Source organism: Lissotriton vulgaris, chromosome 2_1 (genome assembly GCF_964263255.1).
Source record: "Lissotriton vulgaris chromosome 2_1, aLisVul1.2, whole genome shotgun sequence".
NCBI lineage: Eukaryota > Metazoa > Chordata > Amphibia > Caudata > Salamandridae > Lissotriton > Lissotriton vulgaris.
The window spans coordinates 291,854,381-291,869,341 of record NC_141687.1 but is presented as its reverse complement, the minus strand read 5'-3'; the positions used below and the strand labels follow the sequence as shown (position 1 = coordinate 291,869,341).

Below are 14,961 nucleotides of genomic sequence, written 5' to 3'. Positions count from 1 at the left end.
AGTACATTTAGGGGGCAATGATTTGGTCACCACCGGTAGACGACTTCTCCTGGAGGCAATGCTTTCCACTGTAAGTTGGTTGGCGAGGAGAATTCCGGGGTGCACAATTGCGTGGTCCCATATGATCCCACGAAAGGTGTGGCGGGGGCTATTTCTATTCCTGCTTTGAATCAGTCTGTTAGAAAGCTTAATAACAAAGTGAGTAGGTTGTTCCGTTCCGGGACATTGCATTCTATTCCGCATGGTTGTATTAATGATGACAGTATGTACTCGGGGGATGGTGTGCATTTGTCTCGGGTGGGGAATGAGTTACTCATAGGAGATTTCTTAGCATGGTTAAAAACGTTAAAGCATGACCTTTAGGTAGGAGCTTTTTGGGGGGTCCGGATAGCCGGTCAACTATCCGGCCTGTGGCGGTAAGGTCATGATCGGTGAGCAGTAATTGGAAGATCCCTATGAGTGGGCGTCACCCAACACGGATGGGAGCGCTCGGGAGAGGTGGCCTTTGGCCCCTCAACGGGGAGGCGGTCCCTTCTAAGGATGGGTCGCCGAAAGAAAAGGAAAGGCGGTCAAGGCCCCTTCCTGTGTAGGAGGGGTTACAGCCCCCTCCTGGGGAATTTCCCGGGGCCAGTGACGTCTGCGACGGCAGATGTGGTAAGTTGTGTGGGGTTTGGGGGGAGGTCTACGCTACCTTCTAGATAACTCACACGAGTCCTCGAACGACCTTTAAGTGGCGTCGAGTTTATTGGGGCCCCCGTCAAGTCAAGGGAAATTGGTAGTTGCACTTGAGGTACGCCTCAGTGCTGTCGCCCCTCCCAAGTGGGGGGGGGTATTTCTGGTTAGGGATCTTGACACCGGTTACGACCTTGCCGTTGGCCCTTAAACGTTAGGATGTACAATTTCAAAATTTCAAGAAAATGTTTTGTAGGTTGTTAGTTCGGCCAGGAGAACCTCTGTATTAGAGAATCTGTTAAGGTTAGCCAAACATCGCAATGTGGTAATGAAATTGTACATTAATATGAAACTGTTTAATGTTTAATTTTTTGTTTTAATAAATACGGCCGGGGAGGGTCACTCCCTCCCTCTTCCAAAAACTTCAAGAACTGTTTCCGGTTTCCCTCCTTTGGGGATTGTGTTGAGAGGGGGTGGCGGGTATCTCAGCCATATGGAAAGGGGCGACCACTCGGTCCCCCCGAACGTATGGCAGAGTACCTCGATCCCCCCGGGAAGCCATTTTGGGCGGGAGGCGCGTCTCGGCTGGTATGCCCGAAGCGGCGTAGCCGGGGCGCGCTCTTTCCCGCCCTAGAGTGGGCTGGCCTAGACACTGACGCGGCTGGCCACGCCCTCGGGGCAGGCAGGGGCGGGTTTACGCCCGCCCTGAAGACGGATAAAAAGGGACGCAAGACCAGAAGGCATCCTCTTGTTCCTGTGCTCTGAAGCTGCACCTCCTCGCTGCACGTGAGCTCGAGACGGAACGAAGAGCCAATTTTTGACCCACCCACCAGCCCCTGAAGACAGCCAGTTGTTTGTAATAAAATGGATCGATAATTCTATTTCGTTTACAGGTTGTGGTATTATTGTGTTGAGTGTGTAATAAAGTTGGTCGATTTTATGTATGTTTTGTGATTAAAGAAATTCGGTTTTTAGTGTCCATTTATAAGCATGCTTATTTTGGTCATAGTGGCCAATGTATTGTTGGTTTAGTTAGCATTGTCGTATTTATTTTGGTCGGGCGGTAAGGTCATGATCGGTGAGCAGTAATTGGAAGATCCCTATGAGTGGGCGTCACCCAACACGGATGGGAGCGCTCGGGAGAGGTGGCCTTTGGCCCCTCAACGGGGAGGCGGTCCCTTCTAAGGATGGGTCGCCGAAAGAAAAGGAAAGGCGGTCAAGGCCCCTTCCTGTGTAGGAGGGGTTACAGCCCCCTCCTGGGGAATTTCCCGGGGCCAGTGACGTCCGCGACGGCAGATGTGGTAAGTTGTGTGGGGTTTGGGGGGAGGTCTACGCTACCTTCTAGATAACTCACACGAGTCCTCGAACGACCTTTAAGTGGCGTCGAGTTTATTGGGGCCCCCGTCAAGTCAAGGGAAATTGGTAGTTGCACTTGAGGTACGCCTCAGTGCTGTCGCCCCTCCCAAGTGGGGGGGGGTATTTCTGGTTAGGGATCTTGACACCGGTTACGACCTTGCCGTTGGCCCTTAAACGTTAGGATGTACAATTTCAAAATTTCAAGAAAATGTTTTGTAGGTTGTTAGTTCGGCCAGGAGAACCTCTGTATTAGAGAATCTGTTAAGGTTAGCCAAACATCGCAATGTGGTAATGAAATTGTACATTAATATGAAACTGTTTAATGTTTAATTTTTTGTTTTAATAAATACGGCCGGGGAGGGTCACTCCCTCCCTCTTCCAAAACTTCAAGAACTGTTTCCGGTTTCCCTCCTTTGGGGATTGTGTTGAGAGGGGGTGGCGGGTATCTCAGCCATATGAACTGTTGTTGTACCACCTTTATCATGATTTACAAAATGGAGCATAAACATTGGGTGTGTAGCCAAAATAGTGCTGTCAAAAATAGGAAAATGTGTAAAATATAAAAGGGTTCTAATAGTTACATTTTATGTTATTTATGTATTAGGTTTTCTATCAACTTGTGGAGAATACGTATGCAAACTGTCCTGAGGAAGGAAGCCATTATCATTTTTTAAGCTTCCGAAACGCGTCGACGCCAACTTCAAAGTCATATTCGGCAGTGCCAACATTCTAACTGAACCAAAGGAATATTTTTCCTCGTAGTGTTGACAAATGAGGGTCCGAAATGACAGACTAAAGACAGATATAAGTGTCTCTTTAGACTAATTTTCTCCACGTCCACATTAGGTGGCTTTTAACTGTGCATTCCATTGTGTTTTTTATGTTTTTTAACTTTTACTTATTGATCAGTGTTGTATATTTTAGAATAAAGTGTATATTTTTTACAGTACTATTAGACTGGGTGGTTTTCCTTTCTGGTGAGTGTTTTCCCGTTCCACAAAAATGAATGGTGTTTGAGAGTTGAGCCCTGACTTAGGAGCAGGAAACAGTATCTCCCACTGGGAAATCTTTTGTTTTACTTTTCAAGTATATTGGTGCTCTATTTCCCTTTGGGTCATTAAGAGCCCCTCTCTTTCCTTTTTACCTGAAGCAGACTATGGTCAAACCTGGAGCGGAAAGGTTTGGACGACCTAACTGGTATAGGAGGTCGCATCATCCTAGCAATATTGGCTGGACAGACAGCTCCAAGACTGTGGATGGCGATGAGGGCCTCATTGAGGCAGAACGGATTGCGTTTATGACATAACATATGTCCAAGGTGTTAAGGAATGTAATCCTAGGTGTATTCTACAGTAGGATTGTAGATGTATTTGCATCTGAAGGAAATGAATACATTTTGTACACAAAAAAAATCATGGCGACAGCCATCTATCAAGTTGTAATTTGAAATTATCTTGCCTAGTCGCTTCAATGTTGTTGGGAGGGATACCAAATATAGTATTTTAAATTACCTCTGCAAGATACATCAACCCCCTGATATTGATGTAAGCAGTTCACCTTTTTATCTAGCTATTGTAGAGTACAAGTATTTGGGGCATAACAGTTAACAAATATAGTGCTGCAACCCATAAGAGTGCCAGCTCCATGCACAGGTCTACCCTCTCCCCGATATCTAATAATTCAAATCTTTTAAAAAGTCGTCAATCCCGGCATGGGACGTTTTGAGCCCGTGAGGTTGTGCCTGCACTTTCCCTTTTAAAGCATTCAAAGTGTCCTCTGCATCTCTCACTTTGCCTTTCAGGTCAGCAAGTCTTCCAGTCACTGAATCTAAATGTTTCTGCGTTAGTCTAATTCTATGTCCCAGAGACAATCTTACCATAGAGAGTAACTATCATGTCTCTCATTTCAGCAAGCAGTGCAATATATCCTGTGGAGCTTCTGAAGAAATGCAGGCTGGTTGCCATGTTAAGCCATTTTGTCAGCAGAGAACTGCCCATGATAGCAGTTTTGGGTCGACAAAAAGTCTTCCATCTTCCTTTTATTCTCATTAGCACTGCCCAGCTATATTACAGAGAAGCGAACATATGTGGACAATTAGATTGCTAGATAAGCAGATGGCTTGCTGTTTTCTAGGGTGGTTCGTTAGATTTAGTTAATGAACGCCTAAATAGTTTTAGATTTGCTTAACTCATTCAGATTTCCAGGTTCTGCCCATCATCAAAAGGTCACATATGATTAACACCAACCTACAACATTACAGTAACAATTACAGAAGAGTTGTGTAAAAGGAGTACTAAGAAAGGTGAGGTAAAATGTCAGGTGAGGGAGGCGTTTATTTTATACCAGCTCCAGTTAAAATTATTATTTAATCAGACGTATAATCCACTCTACTGGTAAACTGAGGAAAGTACAACAAAGAAGCATCAACCCATGTGATGAGACAGGTTATCAGCTATAAAAACTACAGTATACGGCCAAATAGAAACTGCTAGGCACCAACGATGTATAGGAAGCCTATCAACATACTTGTCCTTCTCATTTTCTTCATGTTTAGTGAGATTACATAGCTGTAGGGTATCAAGCTGTTGCGTGACCTCTTCTGCCCACCGACAGTTGACCAACTCTCTCAGCTGCAAGGGTGCTCTGTAAAATATGAAGATTCACATCAAAAGGTAAGAATGCAATGTACTTGTTCATAATAATGGTATTGTATAGGCAAGTGGCATGGGAAAAAAACCATCGGGAACACTACATGTAAAATATAATCTTCACCAGGGGAGCTAGGTCTTGGCATTAACCTAATTCCTTCTCAAAGTGTTTTTGAAGAATGATTACAAAAGCATTTGTTGTTTATCACAATCCTCTTCTAATTAATTGTCTACTAAACTCTGGATTTACTAACATTTTCAGCAGGACAAAGAAATAAAACAAAATATTGCTTCAACTCAAGATGGATGGATGATCTATGCAGCATTGGTATAGTGCGACCAAGCAAAGGCAATGGAGCGCGGTACAGAGTCAAAAGGCTACGATACAGTCAACGATACACTAATAAGTATACAGTAAAAAACAAAAACAGATCAAAGGTTAGTTCAAGAAAGATAGGTTTCTTGCTAAGAGATTTTCAGCAATAAGACAAGGGGAGTATCAGCAGATGTCAAATGCAGTGGTGAAACACAGCATATACCACCATAATTTAGGGCTTGATTTCCCATGCTCATTCAGTGCCTCATGCACAGGTATTAGGATAGGGCCCAGCAGCTAGTCACCACACCTAAATGTGAGTCTTCTGGGAAATAGATGCAAAACGTATATTTCAGGGTTGACAGACTGACTAATACCTGCTACTTTACGTCAGAAGGACTATGGATAATACAGATATATTATATAGGCACAATGGAGACATGCTCCTCGAACACATTTTCAACAGAAGAATAATTAAAATAGCACCTACTGACTGCAACAACAACAAAACAGGAGCATAAAATGTAACTAGATCATCAAATCGTGTTTTCCATCAATAGATGACCACATTTGAAAAATTCAATTCGAAAAAACAAAAAAACTTTTACGAACCCCAGCCCCCCCTCTCCCCCCCAATCACAAATAACTAAGTGCCATACGAGAGCTCTCGTTAATGATAACGTGCTGGTTTAAAAAAGAAGTGTAAAAGTACAGCGAAGATCTACGACTCCAACTGAATGTACTTATACACTTTTGGAAGGTTAACAAAGTAGATTTACCAGCACCACTGGAAAATCATATCGGTCCCAAGAGAAGCCAAATAAGAAAAAGCACACTTTTTCTCTTGTTTGTTTTACCTTCCTTGGGGATTATATATTTTGCTGCAGAAAAAACCCTTTACACCCCATTAAAGTTTAGGTTCCCCTTTCCTTCAGGGATTTGCTCCAGTCCCAGCTTGAGTAAGTAAGTCTTCGACCATTTCCATGGTGGAAAGAGTCAGATTTCAGTTTGTAAATGCACACAAAGGTACATGTTTCTGGGTGTTCAGAAACCTACAAGGCTAATCATGCATTGTAAATGACCATTACTAAACCCTAGCACACGACTTTCTATCAAGAAGTTCTACGCACTCATGGAAGAGAAATTCGCTGCAGTATAAATTCATGGAAATTATGCCTCACGGGAAACCTAGGGTATTTTCGGCCATAAACATAAGCTTATAGCAGAAAATACATTTTCAAATCAGGCTCAAGGCCTTTTATTCATCCATCAAGTGGTTAAGAAACGTAATTTATGGCACAATAGACACATCATACATCTCTAGGATTTAAACAAAATCATTCTGCAAAAATGGCAGCAGTCTTACCTGCAGTGAGGGCACTGAGCTCTCTGTTCTGTCAGCCAACGCTAAAGGTCAAAAATAAAAAATAAATAAGTTTAATAACCCCTTTCCTATTAAAACATACACACAAGAATATCCATTATAAGGCAATCCATTAAAAAAAAAGATAATACATATATATATATATATATATATATATATATATACATATACATATATACACTAAACAAGTTAGGCAGACATTGCATATTGGTAGAGAGAAAATCCTTGAAAATGTTAACCGCCGTCATTGTAGGAATATACAAGTCATTTTAGTCACTTAGCTCAGCATTCGATGAACAACAAAACAAAAACAATTAGAATGTTGACCAAATCCCAAAAGACATCCTCACGGAAGTAAATAAACTTCTGAATAGCTCTGTAAAATGTAATTACCCTTAACAAGACAGAACACAATACTTGTTTACTAGTGCTGCCCTGTTTCCCCATGCCTTGTGCAGTTAGGTTTATTTGAACACGGCACTTTCATGACTCATGATTGCAAAGATTTACCAAAAATAAATAAAGTGTGAACCTCAGAGAAGAATAAGCACTGGAAAAGACAAAAGTTCTCCTTATTTTTAAAGAAGCACTCACTGGTATTCACAAGTTCCTGCCGTATCTTAGGCCAATACTAGAGGTCCCTCAATCTAGACACTAGTACTTTTGCAGCAGGCTGTAGTCTCTTCAGACATTACTGGAGGTCACCCGGCATAATTTAACGGATTCTCACTAAATAGCAATCTCATCGCAAAAGTAAGATACGCAAACCTCAGAAGTGGAGGTCGGTTAGATATGGTAAGTATATTAAACATAGTATGTATGTTAGGAAAGTGTGTTAGGTTAGATATGGTAGGTAGATTACATATGATAGATTTGGTCTGGCAGGTATAGTAGATTATGTTTAGTGTCATAGATTGGAACCGTAGGTAGGTGGGGTCTGTATGACAGGTTATGCATGGTAGGTATGTCAGGTTGGTATGCAGAGTTAGGTATGGTATAAATGTTTATGCTATTAAGGCATTTTCTTTAATTCTTTTTTGCAAAACTTAACATTAACATATACATGTACAGTTATTAGTAAAGCACTCAATCTTATTTATAAGTAAGTGGTTTATTCTATCTGATGCTGTAAATTGTGCATGCCTGTTGCTTACAATTCACAGCATGAAATATACAAATCAGGCATTGACTTACGAGAAGAAAAAGATTGGTTTATTAATATAATTTCTACTCGATGCTTAAACAATAATACTAAACAAAAATGTTTAGACAGCGTTGTAAACGCCAATAGGTCTCGCCTATGCAAGAGCTATTGGGTGTGGCCAATATGTTATAGAAATGTTGTGCACCAGAGTGGCTGCGGTTCAGCATAGCTAAAAGTTAGTAGGGTAGAGTAAAGTGTTGTAAAGTGGAGTAGAGTGGAGTGGTGTGGAGTGGTGTGGAGTGTCATGAAGTAGCCTACAGTGTGGGATGTGTCGTGGAGGGAGTGGAGTGTTGTAGAGTGGAAGGGTGTAGAGTTAAGTGGTATAGAGTGGAGCACAGTGTCAATGTTGAGCAGCGTGTTGTAAAGTGGAGTAGCATAGAGCGTTGTGGTGTGAGGTAGAAGGTGTTGCATGGAGTAGTGTTGTATAGTGGCGTACAGCAGAGTAGATTAGTGGCGTACAGCAGAGTAGATTGTCAGAGTGGAGTAGTGAGTCATAGAATAGAGTGGAGTAAAGTGAAAGTGCCATAGAGGGAGTTTCGTACAGCGTTTTAGAGTGGACTAGTGGCAAATAATGGACCAGAGTGTCAGTGGAGCACAGTTTAATGGAGTAGAGCATCGCGGAGTAGAGTAGAGTGGTCTAGCGTGAAGTCACAAAGTACAGAGGTGCAGAGTAGAGTGCAGTGGCAAAGAGTGGCGTGGAGTAGAGTGCAGTGGCAAAGAGTGGCGTGGAGTGATGCCAAGTAGCGCAGAGTGGAGTGACGCCAAGTAGCGCAGAGTGGAGTGACGCCAAGTAGCGCAGAGTGGAGTGACGCCAAGTGGCGCAGAGTAGAGTGGCAAGAGCAGAGTGGAGTGGAGTGGCAAGAGCAGAGTGGAGTGGAGTGGCAAGAGCAGAGGAGCAGAGTGGAGTGGCAAGAGCAGAGGAGCAGAGTGGAGTGGCAAGAGCAGAGGAGCAGAGTGGAGTGGCAAGAGCAGAGGAGCAGAGTGGAGTGGCAAGAGCAGAGGAGCAGAGTGGAGTGGCAAGAGCAGAGGAGCAGAGTGGAGTGGAGTGGCAAGAGCAGAGGAGCAGAGTGGAGTGGAGTGGCAAGAGCAGAGGAGCAGAGTGGAGTGGAGTGGCAAGAGCAGAGGAGCAGAGTGGAGTGGCAAGAGCAGAGGAGCAGAGTGGAGTGGAGTGGCAAGAGCAGAGGAGCAGAGTGGAGTGGAGTGGCAAGAGCAGAGGAGCAGAGTGGAGTGGCAAGAGCAGAGTGGCGCAGAGCAGAGTGGCGCAGAGCAGAGTGGCGCAGAGCAGAGTGGCGCAGAGCAGAGTGGCGCAGAGCAAAGTGGCGCAGAGCAAAGTGGCGCAGAGCAGAGTGGCGCAGAGCAGAGTGGCGCAGAGCAGAGTGGCGCAGAGCAGAGTGGCGCAGAGCAGAGTGGCGCAGAGCAGAGTGGCGCAGAGTAGAGTGGCGCAGAGTAGAGTGGCGCAGAGTAGAGTGGCGCAGAGTAGAGTGGCGCAGAGTAGAGTGGCGCAGAGTAGAGTGGCGCAGAGTAGAGTGGCGCAGAGTAGAGTGGCGCAGAGTAGAGTGGCGCAGAGTGGTGCAGGGTAGAGTGCAGAGGTGTAGAGTAGAGTAGAGTGGGGTGGAGTGCAGTAGAGCGGCATAGAGTTCAGCGGTGCTCAGTAGAGTGCAGTGGAATAGAGTGAAGTCATGCAAAGTCAGAGTGCAGGGTCCTAGAGTAGAGTGGCATAGAGAGCAATGACAGAGTACAATGTTGTATAGTGATGTAAAGTGCAACAGTACAAAGTAGAGTAGGTGCAGTGGCATAGGGTGCATTGGGTTTGAGTAAAGTGGCGTAGAGTGCAGTGGTTTAGAGTACAGTGGCATAGTGTAGAATGCAGTGGCATAGAGTAATTGTTTCAGAGTGGTGTAGAGTACAGTACAGTACAGGATAGTGGTACAGGGTAGAGCGTAGTGGTGTACAGTGGCACAGCATTGATTGCAGTGGAGTGGCGTAGAGTCGATTGCTTCAGAGTAGAGTAAAGTGATGTGGAGTGGAGTGGAGCAGTGTAGAGTGGTATAGAGTAGTGGCATAGAGTGCATTTGTGCAGAGTGGAGTGGCACAGAGTGGAGTGTCCTAGACTGGAGTGGTATAGAGTGCAGTGTCAGTCAGAGTGCAGTGTTGCACAGTAGATTAGAGTGGCGTGGAGTGCAGTAAAGTGGTGCAGAATAGATCAGAGTGGCAGAGAGTTCAGTGCTGCTGTGTAGAGTGCCTTAGAGTGCAGTAGCATAGTGCGGTGCAGAGTAAAGTGACAGAGTGCAATGGTGTAGAGTGCACTGTTGTAGAGTATTTTGGCGTACAGTGAAGGGTGCAGAGTGGACGGATATAGAGTGCAGTGGTGTAGAGTACTGGTTTTGAGTAAAGTGGTGGAGAGAGCAGTGGTGTAGACAGCACTGGTGTAGAGTGCAGTGGTGTAGAGTGCAGTGGCGTAGAGTGCAGTGGCGTAGAGTGCAGCAGTATAAAATTGAGTGGGGTAGTGTGAAATGGCATCCAGTAGATTGGTGCAGAGTGGAATAGAGTGTAATACAGTGGCAAAGATTAGATTGTTTCAGAGAAGAGTGGATTGGCATAGAATACAGTGGCACAGAGTGGAGCAATGCAGAGTAGGCGTAGAGCAGTGTTGCAGAGTAGAGTGACGTAGAGTGAAGCAGAGTAGAGGTGTGTAGAGTGCATTGGCGTAGAGTAGAGTGGTACAGCAACGTAGAGTATAGTGGTGTAGAGTGCAGTAGAGTGGCATAGAGTGCATTGGCGTAGATAGAGTGCAGTCATGCAAAGTAGAGAGTAGAGTGGTGCAGAGAACAGTGACTCATAGAGTACAGTGGTACAGAGGAGAAGAGAGTGGCATAGACTGCAGTGAAGTTTTGAAATATATATATATATATATATATCAAAGGAATGCAGGTATGGCAGGGCGGGTGTGTACCCTGACCACCCATTTCCTTTCTTGGTCCTGAAGAAAAACCGGCATTTTCCATTACGGTTTGAAACATGTAGACCTTCCACTTATATTACAGATACACTTGGTCATAATTAAACCCATTATTGTATCTACACACATGTTTTTAATATTGTCAAGTAGTCTTAAGAATAAAACTTTTCACCTATAAGCCATACCAGGACAATTTTTAACACACTTACTTTTTTTCTTGCACTCATCACTCATATACCAGCTCCACTGTATTCCAGGTGTCGCAGCACACCCTGATGGCACTCGGCTGTCAAGGTGGCCCGATGATGAAGCATGTCACCGACCAGGTCGGTGAGTGAGGGGTTTATTAAAACCAAAGAAGGACTTTCTTGTTTTTCTCATTAGAAAACCATCCCACCAAAATCGCTTTTTGAGCCTTTTTCTGGTGGTACTCCTCCTTTCTGTTATATAGAGTGGTATGAAGTGGTGCAGAGGTATAGAGTGGTGCAGAGGGAAGTGGGGTAACGTGGAGTATGCATTGTATGGTAGGGGAAACATCTTAAACCACGAAGTAAGAACAATGACTCACTGGAACAACGAAGTGTAAACAACGAAGAGGGCTGAAAAACGAAGTTCACATCCATGATTGACGAAACAATGAAGGACGGAACCACAACTTTTTTGAACCCCGGAGTTGCACGTCACTTCTCTCCGCCGTCACTTCTATCTGCCTATCTTCCCCTCATGTTCAATTCAGTCTTTGTCGCCCGCCATAGCTTTGGAAAGGAATTTCTGTAATCAAGTAGACATTGGCATTGTGAAATGTAAATGTCTACCTTTACATCTCGTCTGTACCCTAGCTGGCGGTCTCAAAAGAGTTTTGGGAAGTAGCCTGGTTTTATTCTGCTTGGTTGTACGACCTGGGAAAAGCGTCTTTTGGAATTGTGGAACATTCTAAGGTAGGTCAATCAATTGAATAAATGTTTATTTTAATATGTAAAAAATAAATTTTCATGTATTTGTTTTTTTTACCCCTTCGCTGCAGCGGCTATCCCGCCGCAGCGCTAAGGGGGTAGGGCGGCCGCGCGGCGGTCACGTGCTTGTGATGGAACCGCTCCGTCACGGCTCGCGGGTGAGCTGTGCTTGTGACGGAACCGTTCCGTCACGAACGCGCCCGCTCAATGGAACGCGCCGCGCAGACGCGCCGAGCGGGCCATGACGGAACCGTTCCGTCACAAGCACAGCTCACCCGAGGCTTGTGACGGAACGGTGCCGTCACAAGCATGCAAGGGGTTAATTGGAGGTTATACATTTGTATTTAATTTAATGACTTTTACTTCTAGCCAAAGGATGTAGGAAGGTTATGGGTAATGGTTTGTTAAGTAATTTAAAACTTAGATTTTCGTTATTAAAGAAGTCGTTCTAAAATAGATATTGGTTAAGCATAGTTCCTTGTTTAACTGTGGTTTAGGAAGTCGTGGTTCAGGCAGTAGTAGTAGTTCAGGTTAGTCACACAAATCGTATTGGTAGTGTACTGTCATTACAGACAACACATCTTCAATTGAAATGTCAATTACATGTGCACACCCAACAGGTTTTTTTTTTTAATACTCCACTTTATTTGATTTTCAATTAAACAGACACACCAGCTCAGGAAAACCGATCATCTCCCATTGTTGTCTAGTACCTTTACATTGCCGGGCTGACCAGCCATACAATATCTCAGGAACCTTATTCAGTTGCAGTAGTATCAAGAATGCCATTCCTCCCACCTTCCCCACGTTGTCCTTCCAATAATTCCATCCATTTACCTCGCTCATGTTTATATTTGGATGGGCAACCCCCCTGGCCTCATACACCGGCTGTTCTTGTCTGGCACACCAGTCCAGTCCTCTCCGCCATTAGGTAATGGTAGGGGGGTTTGGGTCTTTCCATTTGATCGCCAGGTCTCTCTTGGCCACCATTGTGGCTGTGCCCAGAAATGTTCTGTCCACTTGTGGCCCCAATACCCTCCAGGATCCCCAACAGTAATACTTGGGGAGTGAGGGGAACCGCCCACCCCAGGACCCCACCCAATTTGTCCACTACCTTCGCCCAGTATCTCGATATGACAGAACAAGACCAGGTCATGTGATAGGAGTCCGCGGACTCTTCTGTACATCATACACATCTTGAAGTTGGGAGACTTCCTGCTGGGTATAGCCTGATAGGAGTGAGGTATGCACAGTGGGGATAGTAGACTTGGATCAGTCTCAGCCGGGCTGAGATAATGATTACTCAGAGGGCCACAATATTGTCCCTCTAGTCCTCATCCTCCATTGGCCCCATCCATCTTGCCCATCGAGCTCTCGGATGGTCTAAGGCGGCAGGGGAATTATTAGCTAATGTCTTATAAATGTGAGGGACACCCCCCTTACCCAAGTCTCCCATAAGACATTTGGCTTCTAAGAAACTAAACTCAGGCAGAGTTGTACCACTGGGGTTATGTATAGCGAGGACGTGTCAGAATTGAAGGTATTTATAAAATTGTGTGTTGCTGAGGGAGTGTATGCCCTGCAGGTCTTGGAATGCACGCAATTGACTTCCTTTACATACGTCGCCTACTTGGGTAATACCAATGAGGTACCACTTTTGGACCCCTTTAGACTCGCCACTTCCCTCAACCATGTGCACTGCCACAAGGGTGTTTGCATTGCGATTCTGGCTTCCAATTGGGTATGCCAAAGCGTGGATCGCCACGCAAGGAAGACTGACCGGGTTACGCTCTGGATGTTGTGGGGAACCGGTGTACCGTGCAACATCGCTTGGGCCTGCGAGAATCCCATTATCTCTAGCTGGTAGGCTGGGTCCGACCACCCACTGCAAAACCAATCATTAATTACCAGTAAGCAAACAGCTATGTAGTAGAGGAAGAGGTTGGTCATCTCCAGTGTAGTATCATTTTGTAAAATGCTATTTTCCCCATTAGGTTCTGTGGGAGGGTCTGCCACTTCCGAAGGTCATCTCTAGTCTTTTGAAGTAATGGAGTGAGATTTCAAGACCAGGTAAGTTCCGGGTGGAGTGTCACACAGATCCCCAGGTAACAGAAGTTAAGCTGCCTGATCAGAATGTTCATTTGCCACACCACACACTCCTGGGAGAGATGTAGTGGAACCAGTATGGATTTGGCTGGATTGAGCATCAGACCGCAAACCTCACCAAAGAGCCTCAGGATTTGTAGGCAACGGGGGCCTCAGCGAGCTGGGTCAGCCATGAATAAGAGCACATCGTCCGCATATAGGGCAATACGCTGAGCATGGGACCCATGCCACTGCCAACCTCTGATTTGGGCATCATGCCTGATGGTATTGGTTAATGGTTCTATGGCGCGGGCAACGAGCAGGGAGGGAGAGGGGGCAACCCTGTCTCGTCCCCTGACCCATGCAGAATTCATCCTATAGGATTCCGTTTGTTAGCACTAGAGCTGACGGGTTTTACTAGTCCTCTAAAATATGGGTCAAATCTTGCGTGGGCTAGCACAACCTTTAGATAGCACCAGTCCACCGTGTCGAAGGCTTTTTCAAAATCGACCAACAGTAGGGTCAGATACGGGGATAGGAGAGGACGGTGGGCCAGCACCACGTGCAGGCATCTCAGGCAATACCTCGTACTTTGGCGGGCATAAATCCACACTGGTCGGGGTGTAGGAGGGTCGTGATGACTCTTAAGATGATTAGCCATAACTGTGGCGTATAGTTTGACTTCGCTATTGATCAAAGATATCAGACGACAATCCGAGCACAAGTTAGGGGGTCGGTTTTAGGGATGACTAGAATTGTAACTATATCTATGTCTCACGGGAAGGTCCCTCCTTTTATTGCTTCCGTGTATATGGCCTCAACCTGTGGTACAAGGATCTCCCTGAATGCCAGGTAATATTCCGCAAGGTATCCATCCAGGCCTGGGGTCTTGCCTGTGGCTAATGCCGACAAGGCCAGATTTATCTCCTCCCATGAGAGTGGCGGGTCAAGCGTTTGACTCTCTTCCTCTGGTAGCCGCGAGAGCGACATCCCTAAAAAAGGCGGTGCCGGTTTCTGAGTTCAGGCCCCGTGGTCTGGAGTAGAGACGGTTGTAGTAGGATGCGAATGTCTGGGCAATGGCCTCCGAGGTACGCTGAGTGGTGCCACCTCCATCTAGTATTTCAGGATTTACTCGGTCACTCCATCCGTAAACAAGGGCATTGCAGGACCTCCAAGTTTGTCTGGCCGAGTCCAAGGAGATGTTTCAAATTTCTTCAAGTATTAGGTCAAGTGATGGAGTGGGTCGCTCGGGATCTGCATCGGCTACTGCGCGGGCCTCCCACCGGAGAGGAGTTCATCTCGGGATTAATATGTCCGTTTGACATACTGTTTGGCGAAGCCTCCGAATTTCGCTTTGCCAGCCGCCCATAACATGCCCTTGAAG

General features: G+C 45.4%; 1 protein-coding gene across 6 annotated transcripts in view; it reads right to left on the bottom strand.

The window, feature by feature from the left end:
- Nucleotides 1-14,961, bottom strand: part of TRIM37 (tripartite motif containing 37) — a 1,151,903-nt gene that overhangs the window by 1,039,706 nt on the left and 97,236 nt on the right. For all 6 annotated transcript variants that reach the window (XM_086954978.1, XM_086954980.1, XM_086954981.1 and 3 more), the window contains exons 3-4: nucleotides 6,359-6,399; nucleotides 4,555-4,671 (exon numbers count right to left, since the gene is read on the bottom strand). In XM_086954978.1, coding sequence (XP_086811104.1) covers nucleotides 4,555-4,671; nucleotides 6,359-6,399 — 158 coding nt within the window. The remainder of the gene's footprint in view (nucleotides 1-4,554; nucleotides 4,672-6,358; nucleotides 6,400-14,961) is intronic.